This window comes from Anguilla rostrata, chromosome 4, assembly GCF_018555375.3.
Source record: "Anguilla rostrata isolate EN2019 chromosome 4, ASM1855537v3, whole genome shotgun sequence".
NCBI lineage: Eukaryota > Metazoa > Chordata > Actinopteri > Anguilliformes > Anguillidae > Anguilla > Anguilla rostrata.
The window spans coordinates 49,594,005-49,611,088 of NC_057936.1; the positions used below are offsets into that span (position 1 = coordinate 49,594,005).

Here is a 17,084-nt window from a genome sequence, read left to right on the forward strand (position 1 = left end):
GAGGTCATAGTACATTTCAAAGCCTATCTACCACGGCTAATTAAAGATGAGTTATATATTTTTTCTGCAGTATCTTTATAGTTCAGCCTTCCTCCCTGAACAAACCCAAACAAAGGGTGTCTTAGAGATCTAGAACCAATTCACAGTCATACGGGCCCTAGCAATTGACTGTAGTGTAGCGAGAACAGTGTCAGCTATACAAGGGACCCCTGACCTTAGTAAGCTTAATAAATTAGGTTCAGGGCCTCTGAAAAAACACTTGTTTATGTGTAATTCTAAAGTTACAGTTGCACAACAGTGGTAAAACCATTTTGGCAATGGAAAAAAAGCTAGCACTTGTAACATCACCTGCAATACCTGATAAATGTAGTGTACACATTCCTCTACTCTAAATATAAACATGCTTCTGTTTACCTTTAAAAGGTTGAGCTTATTGTATTAAGAAGGTGTGCAATTGTGAACGGTTATTGCCAAAGGATAAAACAGGCAGAAAAAAGTCCACATAAAACATTAAATGTATACCTGACTTATCAATAACAGGTACAACTCATTTTGCAAAGCCACACGCGCACAAACACACACACACACACACACACACACACAGGCACACGCACGCACGCACACACACAGACACGCACACATACGATTCCTAACAATCCTCTTTGAGTTAACCTGCCAGTATAAATTCATTTTTGATATGCAACACAAGTGAAGACTCCATACTGTTAACAGGAAAAAACAAAAACTCCAAGGAGTCACTGTGAAAGATCAGTGCAGCTTTGCATAGTACCTTCACACTAACACATCAGTTTCATATCCAATACATGATCCAACCAAGGCAAAACGAGTCAGACCATCGCGACTCCATAAAATGTTGAAACTCGTGACTCACAAAGCAATATGTACCTCTATTCCTGTGAATACACTGCAGAAAACATTGAGATCAAATGCGTTCAGAAAACACATTTAAACTACTGTAACTGCCTATCAGAGAAAGAGAAAAAAAGGGGCACACATTAAGGCCATTAATGAACAAATCTCTAGCTACCTACAAATCCTAATGAGAGCAATTAAAGGAAATCATTTATATTTGCCACAAAGGAAAAAAAAAAAGAAAATTATGATGAAAGGGAAAACCACATAAAGAAAGAACTCACAAATTGCACAGAAAAACAAGTATGTGTGTGAGTGAGGGATAAAGTCTGATAAACAGCACTGGGGGGATGGGGGGACAAACAAACAAACAAAAAAAAAAACATAAAGCTTCACAAGTCACCACGAGCCAGAATTCTCCTGATTCGTTTGGATTTCGGCTATCATTTTGTTTGTTTTGTTTTTTTTATTTTTTTTTGCACAGTGGTGGGAATTCGCCCTCTGCTCCCTTTCAGTGGATTGTAATTTGGGCTGGTCCTCATGGTGTCCCAATTCTGTGTTTCAAGCTTTACGTATCTGGAAAACAAGGGGAAGATTCTAAATTAGAGGACCAGACGGAGCGGAGCGATTTCAACAGTTTGCACCAACATGCAAAAAAAGAAAAAAAAAAACCAAACAAACATCCAGTAAGGTGAGCTTCACCAAGCTTCAGTCATTAACATATCCGTGGGTGCTGCGCCTCCTGGACATGGGTATTACAGACTGGAGGGCAGGCCAGATGTGAGTGTATGCTGCACTAGGCACAAGTAGACCCAAGCACACAATTCACTAAGCCACTGACAAAGTGTGTCTGTAAAAGACAAACGTGCAATCGCAACACTGCTCTTATAATCACACACGTTTGTGCAACCATTAAGTTCACTTCTAGAAACATGTTCAAACATTGCATGCTCACATTACTCTAGGGTCCTTCTCAGTGCAAAAGTGAAAAAAAAGAACCTGTAAGATCTTTTCCGCATTTTATTTGTGAGGCATTTTCCTGTTAGTAAGCTATTTGGAAGTCCATATGCATAAAATTACTTTACTGCTCCTAGACGGATAAAAAGCAGCCTAAAGAGAGAGGGCATTTTGTCCTCTATTTATAAAATGGAGACATTACAAACATCTCAATTTGTGCACCATTATTATTTTAGATAGAACCCCTTCTGGCAGAAGCCTCTATGACCAGGGTCAGCTAGGTTCTCAATCACAATACTCATCAATAAGCACATGCTCAGTATCAGCACAATGCTACTCGGTTCACTCTTGATATTAGAGCATTCACTTTGTGCACTGATCACACCCGGCATGCACATTTACTCAAGCTGCTGTCCCCCAAAAACAATGAACCACCCCATCACAGTGACAGCTTGGACGAGCGGCCATTCCACACGGGGGACGAGCGCCTTCCAGAATGGGCCAAACGGCAGCACAGGGTTCACCGGCACATTTACGTCTGAAAGGAGCCAAGGCAACCGTCAGCCGAGGGAGGGGGGAGAGAGAGAGCAGGGGGGCGGGCCACAGCGCTTCCCAGCCCCCACGCGAGCTTCCCAAGGACAGATGCCTGTAAATTCAGGCAGACGGCGCGCTAAGCACACTGGCTCAAGCGGCAGACGGCCCGCCGCACCTCGCGCTCCAGCCCCGCGCGCCGCTAAATCACTCTCCGGTGTCGGGCATGCTCAGTGAGGAGACCGAGCCCCCTCAGAACGTCGCGCACTGAAGGGCACCTCTGGGCCAGGCGGCGGCCATTTTGCGGCTCCTGTGGATTACTCTGCGCGTAATGGCTGCTCTGCCGTGGACCATGGGCTGAGGGAGGAGGGGTGGGGAGGGGGGGAGGTCAAAGGTTCACGTCTCTGGTGGATTGCCGAGCCCAACCCCCCACTCACATGCCTCCCAGAACAGAGGGGATGGTTTCAATTCACCACCTCTCTCTCTCTCTCTCTCTGTAACAACAAGTTTTGTTTGTCAATGAGCCGTCAAAAGTAAAACCACTTCCTTGGACACCGACGCTAGAATAGTTCAATGGCCTGATTACGAAAGGCTGAATTATTAATAGACAGCATTGAGCACGTATTGCATCAGGGCTGCAGGCATTAAGAATGCTGGTGGAATCCCCCATTGTACCGAGATGCCAGTTTTGTTAAGCGGAGACACAAGACAGGAGTGAGCTCAAAAGGACTGTGGGAAACACGACTCTTCCGTGTCAGTCCCAGGGCAAACGATGACTCATTTTCCATGCATTTTTTAAATGGCTGGAGACAAGCAGAGCATTCGTCTTTGTCGGGCGATGCATTATTTACCACTGACAGCAGAAAGGTGGAGCCCCTGAGCACTGTGACGGTCCGATCCATTCGTCTTCCTCAGTGAAAAGGCCATGACGAACAGAGCCTCTCTCAAAAACATTAAAGGCAGCAATATGCCAGCTTGGGCCGGAGAGATCGGGGCCATGAGGTTATAGGTCAACACTGCCCGCGTACTTGTAATTACTGCCATGGGAACATGGCCGCCCCTCAGCAAGCATCTGAAGATCAACTCTGGGCTCTCTCTGTCATCTTGAACCCGTCTTCCCTAAACTGGAACAGGACACACCTGCATGTCAACCACCGACAAAGTCGCAATGCTTTTCATATCAACATTACTTATCCTGGTAGACTAAAATTAAGCAGTACTAAACTTTAGCATGAAAGAAATATTTTAAATAATACTAAATGAAACGAGACATGTCAAATGTGTTTTCGTCCCAAGCAAGTAGAAATATGAGTCACTAATCTTGTCATCAACAGCACCCACTAGCTTTTAGCAATACAAAATAATGAGTGAACAAAAGGTTAGTATCTGCTACTTAATTTACAAGAATAAAATGCGTACATCTTGTATGATGCAGGTTCAGCGAGAGTATACAAAATGCTTGTTCATTTTGCATTATCCTGTGGGTGCTGTGTGCAGCATACGTTTTACACAGCCATGATTTTGATTAAGCAACATTGTATATCCCGACTTAAGCATCAGTGATATCGTGTAACGGGGTTTTCTCCAAGCAGGACATGCGTGTCTTTGTTTTTAGAAATGTAGTCATTGTCAGAAAAAGAAAAAAACAGTTTGTGTTCACTAACCCCACTGTGTAACTAATGTAGAGATGTGGGAAACAAAGAACCTCAGACAGCCCTTTAATTATTTCTCAGTGTTCACTGTATGTTCTCAATGTTCTTTGTATGCACTGACTACATCAGCCTACATCAAGAGGACTTGCATATACAGTAAAGGTAGCACAAGGGCTACAAACAAGAGACTTTTATCCCTTGCATTATCGTGCTTTTCACTTGACTGCCACAGGGGGGCAGAGTTGTTATTACTGCAGGGCTGTCAAACCGCTGGTGAGAAACTCACAGCACAAGCTGATTTTTGCTCTAACCTCAGCTCCTGATGGCTTAATTACTCAGGCAGTTCCCTTAATTACTTTTCCGTGCTAATGATACATCATACTTTAACCACGTACCCGTGGCCTAAATCCCACGCTAAAAGAAAACTTGATTGCCGTGTGTTTTGGGATATGCGCCGCTGTAAATGTAGACTGCTAATAACCAAGGTAAACCAAAGGGAATAGGTCAGAAAACCTACAGCGCGTTCAGCCTTTCCGGTAATTAATTTCAGCTCTGACCTGTTACGTGGCCTTGTTTCTCTTTCATTTCGCCGCTGTGGCCTTTGACAACCACCCCTATTTAGACAATGAGATGTATTGATCCGGGTTCATCGATCCATTGCTCAACGGTGAAGCTAACGTAATGCATATTTTCAATGTCAAAGTGCCTCGTGTGTGCTGTGAGGCTCTATTATGCAACCAGCCCGCACTTCAACCGGGCGGTTCATCGCCAAACGTTTGCGGTCAGACAGAAGCCGGGCCCTCAGGAACGGTCAGACTCCTCGCAGGAAACATTCGGCGCGACGGGACGCTCGCCAGTAGCTCTCTCACTCTCGCTGCGCCACGCCCGGCTGGCAGCGAGCCGCGCCAGCCCAAAACGAAACGAAGCGAAAGGCGGGGCAGCGCTTCGCAGCCTGGGCCCCGCAGAGCTCTCCAGCTCGGCGTGGCTGACTAGAAAAAACACCGGGCCCCATTCAAAGCCAGCCAGCCGCTCAGGGAAATATCCTGCAAATCAGCCGCCCGAGCTGGAGGAGCTCACCTGACTGAGTGACAGTGAAATGTGGGGATCACACCCTTTCTGCCATTAAACCAAGTCCTCCAGGCAACAAGGCGGGACTTTTTCTGTGTGCGGTCTGCCAGAAGACGCCCTTTACAGAAGTAAGCTCCTGCGTTTTTCAGACACCGAGAGAAGTGAGCGGAAAACCGCACACGCTGGCTGGGTGCCGGCTGGGTGCTGGCCCGGGCGCTGGCCCATAGCCTCACCTCTCCAGCCCTGCGAGGAGGGGAAATTTGCACAAGTGCCTTCACGTCTTTTGCATGCAGGCAGATGTGATTGTGGGGACTGTTCTCTCCACTGCACTTTCCTTTCAGCTCTGTCTCACCTGCGCTCAACATTCTGGATGCTTTTTGTTTTTACATTTCAATATCCTAAGAGGCAATATCCTGGACTCATTCAAATTATGTTCCAGAATAATTTTTCCAATTTTGCATTTTAAAAAAAAAACCACCCTCAGCCCAGGCCCTGGTGGTAGGATTGAAATGAATTTAAATAAAATGATGGACTTCATTTCAACCTGTCCTTGTAATTACTGTATCCAGAAGCAATAACACTGCATATTATTACAGCGCTAAGCAGACTTAATGCTGACCTGGCCATTATGTGACAGGTAAATATAGGTAGTGGTGTAGTATGTGACAGACAAATTGCTGGGTGTTGCTGTAGTTGAGTGTTTAAAAGAAAATAAACATGAAAACAAGGGATATCGATTAGGCCATTAAGAGGCAAGAACAAACAGTGTTTGTACACAGACCTTGCATGTTGAATACAGTAACCAACCAGATGTACAGAGAACAACGTCAGAAGACGAGGGGCTGGTTGTTTAATTGCCTGCGATGACCGCAGTACATATAGGCCATGCACCACTATGAGATCAAGCATTTAAATGGCTCCCTCCATGTTATGGGCTAAAATGTGCAAACCTTTGAAACCGACTTGTATCTGAAAGCAGTGACAGATAAAACAGAGGGCTAAAATTAACATAGCTTCCAAAAGGCACAGCTATATGTGACAGGAGGCTCCGCCTCCCTATCAGCTGAAGCAGGCTGTCCAGAGCAGCTGTGAGAGCATCTCGCCCAGGAGAGCAGCGGCTGCGTGCTCTGCCAGGCCTTTCAACAAGGCTGGGACCCCCCCCCAAATCTCCAGCACTGCATCACCATGTGGTCATGTGTGACAGAGGGCCTGTCCAGATCACCTCAATGCAAAGCAAACACAAGGATGAGCATCCATATGCAGAGGCTCTGAGGTTAAAAAAGGCAGTGGGCAAATACACAAATTACGAGTTTCGCCCAGCTTGTTCCAACGGAAATATTTTCCACTCTTAACTGCCCGTTTGAATTTTCTCCCACTGGCATGATTCTTGGAGAAAACGTCACTGGGTACTGTTCACTTCTGTACTTTTACAAGTAGGGAGCGACTGAAAACAGCCAATGAAGAACGACCATTCAGTATCAGAGCATATATGCACAAAGCAACAGACGCCTCACTAAGAGCTTAGTATTAACTGTAGAACCTCAGAAAATTGCAGTGACAGAACCATAGGAAAAGGAATATACAGTGTGAAATATAGGAGCAGAAACAGCAGCAGTAACTGAGCTGTGGCATCAGCATGGCACTCTATGTAATCTGCTGACAAATGGCTACTGCCACAAACAATGGAAGCATGATGCAAGGGAAAAAATTGCTTAGCATGCTGATGGAAGCCAAAGGGGACTGTTGATGTACTTGAGTTATGGTAAGTGGTTGATAAACCTTACAGGCCTGTAATCAGTGGCTAGATGGTGACAGTGTACTGCCTCAAAATCATATGACAGCCCTGAGGCACAGCACCCAGATTAGTCCAAATATTAAAACACGGGGCCTGCCAACCGCTGCCTGATTCTGCAGCACCCCAACGGGGAAGTGCCTAAGACTTTTAGCAGACGCTTTAATCCAGAACGATTTACACAGGCACGCTTGCGTGCGATTATCCCGAATCCTAGCATGTGCGGGAGGCTTAAGACCAGAACCAATCTCCAAGAAAACAAGAAACTATAATATGAGGCAAAGTTCAAAAGGCTTCAGACTCACCAGGTGGTGAGTCTACATAAAGGCCAAGCCCAATTTCCATAAGAACATGTCCTGTTCCCTCTTTGCAAGGCTAAAATTTATATTTGCCTTTTTTTTTGGAGTACCATCAACGGCCCTTTGGGTTAATGTAACTGCTGACTATTAATGCTACAAGGTTGTCATTATTTAGAATAGATTCTTTGGTACTTTAAAGACCCTGTGAAATCAAATAATGTCAAATCATTAGTGTTCTGCCAATCAGAAGTTTACTTTAAGGGAATATCCATATAGAACAGATCTGCCAGACTGTCAATGCCCGTGCTTAGAAATGACATACTTTTATCAAAAATAAATCTGGAAATAAATAAACATAATAAGTGAATATAAATCTTCAACTTTAATGAACAATTGAAATCCAGGGAAAAAGCAGTAATTGCACAAGGTCTTTAAAAAGGGCTAAAGCTTTGAGAGGTATAGCTCTTGGCCACATTGGACTTATTTGTCCCCAGTCACTCAATTATTTTCACCGCTCAATTATCCCACCTTCAAGGGCCTCACAGCGGGGACACAGGAGCGATCTGTGCCGTGAGTGTTAACACACCTCGCACTGCTGAGACAACACAACTGTAAAGAAGCATCACGCTAAGAAGCATCCTCTGCCTGAACGGGCTCTTCTGCATGAACAAAACCAGCAATTAGGAGGAGGCAAGCAAAACATTTACCGCCAATTCATTTAGCAGAGCCCCTGTCAATTCAAACCCATGTCCCTCTGCTGCAGAATTCGCATCACTCCTATTACACCACATGCACACTGTAATACTTCAGAATGAAAAAGTCTGTAATGAGCGAAGATGTTAAAGGTGAGTGATTCTCTATTTACCAAGTACTTTCTCCACTGGTTGGTCTTCTGCTGGAGCTGGTTCTTCTTCTAGAATAAAAGAAACAACCAAAATTGTAGCATACAAGCCACATATACAGAGCAGTGAAAAAGTAATTCTTGATTTCCTCTATTTACGCATATTTGAACAGGCTGAACAGTTACAGATCTGTAGACAAAATGTAATATTAAAGAAGGGAACCTGAGTAAACACAAAACACATTTTTAATTATTATTTCATTTAATAAAAAAAGTTATCAAACACCCGTATCACCCATGTAAAAATGTATTTCCCTCTTAAAATCAATAACTGGTTGCACCACATTCAGCAGCAATAACTGCAACCACATGCTTCCTATAATTTGATATCAGTTGTTCACATCGCTGTAGAGGAATTTTAGCCCACTTTTTTGCAGAACTGCTTTCATTCAGACAAATTAGGTTTTTGAGGATGAACTGCTTCTGATGCTGCCACAGTATCTCCAGCACCTCTATCAGGACTTTGACTAGGCCACTCAAAAAAAATTCATTTCTTTCCAGTCATTCAGATGTGGACTTGCAACTGGTATGAACTGGTTCCACGCTCTGAGAAAATGCAAACCTTCTGACACAAGAGAGTTTCTACAATGTTTCTGGTTTAGAATCCTTCATACAACAGTCCGTTTCCCGAATTCACCCTAGGAAGCAGCACCCAGCTACACTGACCATATGCCGCTAAGCTAACTGGGGCTCTGCTGAGGTAGGTGTTCTGACACAGGTGTTCCGAATTTCATTTCCCCCCACGAGAGCAGACAAGGTGTCCCGTACGGACCTTGTCCTTTCAAAAGGAAAATATTCTGAAAGGAGAACCCGAAAACACGGGTTCAACACAAATGGGCGGTCCTCTCTCACCTCCCAGAGCAGCTTTTAATAGCGTCTCAGGCTGTGCCCAACAAAGAGTTCCACTCACTGTCTTAACGTTATGCAGGTGTAACTGAGCACCTCTTGAGGAGAATGCAACTCCATGACGAATTTCCTTTACCCATGTAACTTATAATACATTTTTAATTCAATTTCATTTATCTACCACCTTGTTTTGTGCACAGTCTCCTCCTTATGCCTGTTAGCACACTGATGTACCTTTTTATTTCGCAATTTTTAATACATATAATGTTTACCTGCTTCCTGAGGGTTCTCATCTTCCCGAGTGGGTTCATCTGTGATAATCAAACAAGAATACTTTGCTTAATATTTAATCATGCCATATTATCTCACAAAAACTGAGATTCTGTATACATTGTTTTCTTCTCTTAAATTCTCTCTCTGTGAATAATATTAATAATCATTTTAAATCCTGAGCAAGGAATTTTATTTATGCTTGCTTCAGAGACAGGTGTGCATATCTCACATCATCATATGTCACATTGTGATTTTAACTTTCCTATTATCACTAGAGTCTCTGTGACACCGATTGTGACAGCTCTGGACACTGGAGAAACATGCATGCTTTACCTCCTTGGTCTACTTCAAGTAATTCCTCATGATCTAGCTCTTCTGGTAAAAAAAAAAAAACATCAGTCATGAAAGTAAATAACTGCATACATATCTGTGTGTGCATGCATTAGTAAATAACTGCACACATATCCCTGTGTGCATGCATTAGTAAATAATTGCACACATATCTCTGTGCATGCATGTATTAGTAAATAACTGCACACATATCTCTGTGCATGCATGTATTAGTAAATAACTGCACACATATCCCTGTGTGCATGCATTAGTAAATAACTGCAGACATATCCCTGTGTGTGCATGCATTAGTAAATAACTGCAGACATATCCCTGTGTGTGCATGCATTAGTAAATAACTGCACACATATCTCTGTGTAACCCTGTGTGTCCATTAGCTGAACTGCGCTGTCACTGTGTTGAAAACACTTCAATTGCAGCTGCAACAGCTCTGTCGACCAGAGGAGTCGCATATTTCCTGCACGATCATTTAGAAACAGCCCAGCAGACTCAGACCCTCCCACCAATGGCATTTTCTGAAGACAGTTACTTTAAACCCAGCAGCAGGCTGCTGGCCACACTTAGCACTGACACATCCAGCACACCAGGTACTATCCTGAATTTCAGCCAACTGCAAGCCCTTAAGTGTGACAATTAAATTCAGATTTTTTCTTCATACTACAAAGTGTGTGTACATGTGTGTGTGTGTATGTGTGTTGGGGCACATGTGTACGCGTGCGCGTGTGTGTGTGTGTGCATACAGTATGTGTTTGTGTGTGCATGTTTATATGTGTGTTTGTGTGTGTGTTTTGCATGCATGTGTGTGTGTGTGTGCATCTGCGTGCTTCTGTTTGGGCGTGCATGAGCATGGGTATGCATGTGCATGCGTGTGTGTGTGTGCCTGCGTACGTGTGCATGCATGCGTACGTGCGTGTGACAGATGTAAATGAGGTTTTGAAGTGCCAGCTGCAGACCTGCTTCCTTTGAGATTCGTCCTGCGACTGCTAAGTGTGAAGAGGAGGAAGCACAAGGCACACCAGAACCTCACCTAATATCCAGCTACCGCGTTCCTCTTATCAGCGGTCAAAGCCAAAGCACGGAGGCCAGAGCTCGCAGGGTCCTAATGCAATATAAACCTCTCACAACCTGCTGTCACACCCATTACAGCAGGCTATTCTGTTATTCTGGCCCCATTCAAGGGGTGAAATCTCCCATGCATAAAAGCCAGACCAGTGTTTAAATGTTTTCACATACAAAATACTCAACCATTTTTGCGATATAATGGTGAAAACACTCACCTTCTGTTTCCTCAGGCACTGCCTCCTCAACAATTTCTAGAAAAAGTGAAGACTAATTTAAAAATGTTTCTTATTGCTTCATTAATAATGGCATTAAAGGACAATACAAATAATTCACACAATTATGTTTAAGAAGGCTACACAGTAAACTCCAGACAATTACATTTATTCATGCACATACAATATGCTTTGTTAACAACCTTTCCAAAAATATTTATCTGTTAAAGGTGAGATGATGTGGATGCATTTTGCAATGCGGCCCTCAAAAATGTTCTGAAAAAATCAACTGTCAGCTAAACTTAATACTTCGAAAAAAATGGACCTGCAGATTCCATAAATTTGCACTGACATTTAAAACCTTCAACAAAACACAATTAATGGAGAGTCTTGAAATGCCTTGTTTTGTGAAATGTTGCCACACTACATTTTTGTCATCATTCTTTAAATATGCAAACTGAAGCAGAGTAGAATATGCACTGTCACACAGTTTCAAACCTCTTCCTGTCACAAACATACCTCCAACTGTATCAATAGCATCTTCAGTGTGGTCCTCTTTAGGACATGAAAGAAAAGAAAAAAAACACACAGTACAGCATTAATAAATATATTTTGAATAGAGCTGCTTTACCCTTTCAGCATAAATGCATTTTTTTTCCACATTAAGTAACAAGTATAAAGCCATTTATATACACTGAGAAGGCCTCACTAATAATAAAACTGAAAGAGAAGAAAATGTGTCACAGTTCATTTATAAGTAAATACACACGAGTAAGGGCAATATTTACCATAGGGGTGTGCATCATTATCATTGCCTACACTGTCAACTGTATAAAACACACACCCACACACACACAACGTTGCAACAACAATCTGAGGACCTCAGTTATACTGACACAGACATACATTTCCATATATCAGTTGTATCAGCAATAGCAGAAATCACTATTGTATGGGATGGTACATACATGAAATGCAGAAAAGATACAAAGAACAAAAGTGAAATACAGAACAGATCTTGAGGAATGGACAGGGGACATGTAAGTGTTTACTGCGGAAAGTCCCAGCTGCCTTTCATGCAAGTCTCAAAATGGGACCCTTTTATATTACTATGGCTCCATTATCTCCATTATTTGATATGGACAGGTGAGACAATGTTGCAGTCACCATTTGTTTTACATTTGGATATCCCACACAAGTCTGTGCATGTGCTATGTCATTTCAAGATGTGCAGGACGGGGATTGAACTGTCTACCTGAATCCGAATCTTCCTCCACTAGCTCAGGAAGGGGCACAGCGGCTAAAATGACATTTGAAGTTGACCGTGTGAGAGCGAAACAAGCCTAAAACCACATTCAGAAGTGCCATTCGGTCGCAATGCACAAAAAACAGCAGTGGAGGGTTGCGCAGAAATGTGTTAGCAAAGAAAGAATGACACCGGTGATGGACAGGACACTTAGGAAGAATGAGACAATGAGAAGTGCGGAACATGTCACACTGGTGTCTCGTTAAGAGCTAGGGGAAAAAAATGGAGCTCTACAAGACTTGGACTACCTCTTAAGACCATCAACAGCACAGAGGCAAACGAACCTTGGATTTCAGATTCCACATCCATGCTCTGAGATCCATAGACTGTTACAAGCAATGAAATTAACAAAAAATGTTAGGGTGCTAAATCGTCGGGGCTACAGTCTAATGGTGCAGAGAAAGGCTGAGCAGAGCTCAGGTCCTACCATCATCGTCGCCTTCTGGAACCGATGCAGTATCTGCAAGGCGAAACAAGAAGGAAGCTCAAAATTGCTCAAGTGATTTACTGTAATTGACAATGAATGAAGAACTGTTTAAAGGAAGTGAATGAAGGCAATACAGTGTAAAGTGTAAGGTTTAAACAAACAATTCTCTCTTGCAACAGTACTGCGTGGCTTGAATTAGAATGTAAAGATAATAGTCAATAAAAACCTTGGTTTTCACCAGCATCCTCACTTAGAGAGTCATCTTCATCTACAGAAAAACAAAAGCCATGTTAAAACATTCTGAATACAAAATGTATGAGCACATTAGTAGGCTGGAACATGGCCATTAGACTTGGGCACCTTTATATTTCCTGTGTTTGGAGCCATGGTTAAACTGCGTGCCTAGACTCAGAGCAGCACCTCCCCACTCTTCTGCAAACGGTTCATTGCCCAGGATTTGCATGAATAAACCAGTGTTATTTGTGGGGAGGTGATACTGCCTTTGACCGCATTCAAACAAAACTCCGCCGGTGTTGTGAGGTCCAGTTGCTATAGCAACCTAGCCACAAGGTGGCTAAGAATACTTCATGAAGTGGCTAGTCCGGAAGCGGTAGTTAATCTGAAATTAAGGAACATCTACCTGCTTCATCGTCTACAGCTGTGGCTTCCTCTATATCTTCTTTTGACACAAAAACCCACAAAGTAAAAATAAAAATAAAACACTAACAGCTTAGCCTTTTACAGAAGTGCCACCCCACTCACTCCCCTCCCTTGTGTGCCATACAAGCCATTTTTGACCTAATATGCTTATTTGTACTGTAACTGTCAAACCTGCCACTCCCAATATTCCCACTGCATACTGACGAGCCAGTAAGGAGGTTCGTACCCTCCTCAGCAGGAGCAGACTCCTCGGCCTCGGCCACTTCAGGTTCTCCTTCTAGCTCAGACTCCCAGTCCACCTGTGCCTCTTCAACTTGCTCCTCCGAGATTTCGATCTCGGGAGCTGCCTCGTCTTCGACTGGTTCTTCCTCTCCCTCAGGCTCAACCTCCTCCAAGACCACGGGCTCCTCCTCCACTGGATCTGCGAGAGAAGAGCATTCCTTTAAATGGGGCTGTGAAATATGTACATGTACATAGGTCGTCTATTGAACATGAAAGCCATGTAAAAATGGATGACCACACATGTCCACGTGGAAAATTGGCAAACAATCCCATTCAATTTTTCATGATCAAAGATCTAGATCACGGATACTAAAATCCACCCCTCAAATCTAAATCTGTCCCTGGTTTTCTTTTCTCTTGGGTAATTAACTGAACAATCAGTGCTGTTGATTCGCAAGACAGCCTTCACACCCGACTCCAAGGTGAAGTGTGGGTGGAAAACCAGAAATTCTCAGCCCTCGAGGAATGTGATTAGAGCATCAGGGATTTGGATTAATAATTTGTCAGATGCATTGTGGGTACATGCAGTTGACCTGGGGTAGATCATGATCAAAGATACAGATTAAACAATGTAAAAAATGAATGCAGGATGTGTTGTGTGCACATGCAGGGGTGTGAGGTCACAGGAGTCAGGCTTGCGATGTCACATTGTGAGCGTTGAGCAGTAATGCTTGAGAACAGCAGATGTGGAAGTGAAACGCGCTCCCTCCCGCAGTGCTCGCTCCAGGCAGGAATGTGCACTTATGCAATCCCAGACGGAGGCGGCGAGCGAGGGGCGGACAGCGTGAAGCGACAGGCCAAACGCAGGTGTACCTGGAAAGGGCCAGGCCGCCTCTTCTGCGTGGCTGGGCTGGATCATCTCCTCGACCACCTCTGGCTCAGGCTCCGCTTCTGGTTCAGAAAAACCCACTCAGAACCTCCTGAAAGCATGTACCCCCAAAAGCCTGGCTGGGGCTGGGGCTCGTTTTAAAGGGAAAGTTCACTTTTTTCCAGGTTTTCCCGACAGCTTTGTGTGCAATGAAGGCTATTTAGTTATTTACAAAAGTTGCTTATGACCTGCTTAATGGGGCAGGCATGAGGGAGTTTGGGAACATACTTCATACAGACAATCATAAATATCTTCATACTGGTACTTCCTCCCTTTAGCACTGTGGTTTCAGGTTGCAGGCACCACAGAACCACAAACGTCCTTGTACCAGCCATTGTAAAGCTGGCAGATCCTCAGAAACTTTTGTAAATGTTAAAAATATCCTCGATCGCACACAAAAACTGTTCAAGTCAATCACAAATATACACAAAAAAAATAATTTACTAAACAATCCCTTTAATAACATGCATAAGACTAGAACTGTAAATGTGCTACATACAGTTCTGAGCTATTGGATACAGACTATGGGAGTTCAAACAATAGGATGGCTCCAGGTCGCTCAAAATTGGTGCTGTCAGACCATAGAAATAAACAATACCAATATTAAAAATTTGCTGAATGACCACAGCCATAGTAAATGCAAAACTTGTTATCGACTTGTCAGATCAATATGTTTGGACGCATTAAAAGGACAACATCCATTTATGCATATCCACATATGAGTGTGCATTAGGTAACATAAAATGTGGTTTATTGGTATCTAGGGCTGTTCTCTATAATGTTTACCTTTGTATACTTTAATAGGTATATGAGATCAAATCTCAGTATTCCATCAAAAGTATCTAGGGCTGTTCTCTATAATGTTTACCTTTGTATACTTCAATAGGTATGTGAGATCAAATCTCAGTATTCCATCAAAAGTATCTAGGGCTGTTCTCTATAATGTTTACCTTTGTATACTTCAATAGGTATATGAGATCAAATCTCAGTATTCCATCAAAAGTAATTAGGTGGACTACATTCATGATTATGAATGCTTGATGTGGCCAACTATTTCTCATGGAATTCCTGTTGCCACAGAATGACCCTAGGGGCTTTTAAATAACTTAAAAATATGACCACCCTCCACTGAAATTGACGTTGCGTTTCCACTTACAATGCGTAGCCTTTTTTATATTTAAATGTTCAAAAACATTTAACAAAAGGAAAAAGTATTTCACATATGGCCTGAAACCTCTGAGAGCCATACATCCTGCCCTTACATTTCCAAATCTGAAGCACCAACATTTAGTATGTGGGTGAACTGTGGTTTTTAGGGGAGAAATTTGCATAAGAAGAGAGCACAAACTATATTATCCATAGTGATCCTCATTAGCACATAAATTTAACACATAGGTTCTTTCCCATGAAGAGAATCGACAGTAGGCCTTGAAAATTCCTTTGCTTACCCAACAACTGCACTCCTACAAGTGGGAACATGCTATGACTATAACAAAGGAAAGTATTATGTAGAAATGTTCTCATTTCAGAAAACGATCATGGTCTTTAAAAAGCAGCCAAAGCTTGAAAAAAAAAAAAAAAAAACCCTTAGAGGGTTTACAACATTAGAACAGGTGTTAGCCTACATGTGAAACATATTTGAGGTTCCATTTAAAAAGAAAACATATTTGGCCAACAGAACAGGATGTTGGCTGGCATGTCTCATGACGTGGCAATGCCAGCATATCTGCGTCCCCTTAAAGAAAGAATGGCTGCTCATGCTGTACACCATAGAATAAACCCACAGTACGCTTCTGAAGGGATTCGTTCAGTGCCTTTCTGAACAATAAAAAATAAGAGACTTTGTGACTGCAGTAGGAAATGCTTTGGTGTTCCGGGTGAGACTGGTTCTGAGTGTGGCCTTACCTGGTTCTTCGACCAGCGAGTCGGGCTCCGCCCTTCTCTCCACCAGGATAGCCGGCTTCTCTTTCAGTCCTGAATGTTTCAAATGGTCATGTAAACCCGTGAAGCATCACTCTCTATTTGGAAAGGCTGGCCATTTAATAAATTTGCGCTCTAGTAATCCAGCCTTTGTTACCGGGCGTTTTACAGTTGCATAACTCGAGTAGCATGAGAATCAAACATTGCAAAATAGGAGTGCACAAAACTTATGAGTGCTCTGATAAAGTTACAATGTATAGGGAGCAGCAACCATAAAAAGGCAGATGTATTTGAACAGCGTCAGTGAGATATCCTTTAGCAGAAGACAAGGCATGACATGGAAAAAAGTAGCATGACTGACTTCGGTTTACTTTTGATCTTGGTCTGTTCACTGCGTACATTAAACAGCTTTGGGGCAGAGAACTTGTATGCATGTGCACTGAAAACTCCAGGAACGCCAGAGATTAGACAGAATGACGTAGCAGGAAAAGGACAATGGATTTAAGAAAAATCGAGGTGGGGGTTGCGCTTTTCTCGCTTTTTGAACGACCATGTTGACACAATTAAGAGAAGTTGCGGGAGAGACCTGAAACGCGACAGCCTGAAACTCGGTTTCAATTCTCCCACTGTTCTCAGAACAGGACTGTGTCAAGGCACACCAGAGCACCTCTGCCCTACTTTCAGAGTGCCTGGGGGCAGCGGAGAGCAATACGTTAGGAACCAGTAATATGACCCAAGAATGTATTCACCAGAAGTGTGAGAAATCATGATTTTGTAACTAAGCAGGTTTGACTTCTGTAACGG

General features: G+C 43.1%; 1 protein-coding gene across 10 annotated transcripts in view; it reads right to left on the bottom strand.

Moving 5' to 3' along the window:
- The window catches only part of unm_hu7910 (un-named hu7910), a 56,083-nt gene that overhangs the window by 19,969 nt on the left and 19,030 nt on the right, over window positions 1-17,084 (bottom strand). For 3 of the 10 annotated variants that reach the window (XM_064332968.1, XM_064332967.1, XM_064332971.1), the window contains 12 exons: window positions 16,266-16,334; window positions 14,306-14,383; window positions 13,437-13,631; window positions 12,777-12,818; window positions 12,551-12,583; window positions 12,408-12,449; window positions 12,073-12,117; window positions 11,337-11,372; window positions 10,821-10,856; window positions 9,526-9,567; window positions 9,192-9,230; window positions 8,038-8,085 (listed from right to left, as the gene is read on the bottom strand). In XM_064332968.1, the coding sequence (XP_064189038.1) occupies window positions 8,038-8,085; window positions 9,192-9,230; window positions 9,526-9,567; window positions 10,821-10,856; window positions 11,337-11,372; window positions 12,073-12,117; window positions 12,408-12,449; window positions 12,551-12,583; window positions 12,777-12,818; window positions 13,437-13,631; window positions 14,306-14,383; window positions 16,266-16,334 (705 nt within the window). The remainder of the gene's footprint in view (window positions 1-8,037; window positions 8,086-9,191; window positions 9,231-9,525; window positions 9,568-10,820; window positions 10,857-11,336; window positions 11,373-12,072; window positions 12,118-12,407; window positions 12,450-12,550; window positions 12,584-12,776; window positions 12,819-13,436; window positions 13,632-14,305; window positions 14,384-16,265; window positions 16,335-17,084) is intronic. The other 7 variants (XM_064332969.1, XM_064332974.1, XM_064332973.1 and 4 more) reach the window with 7 other exon arrangements.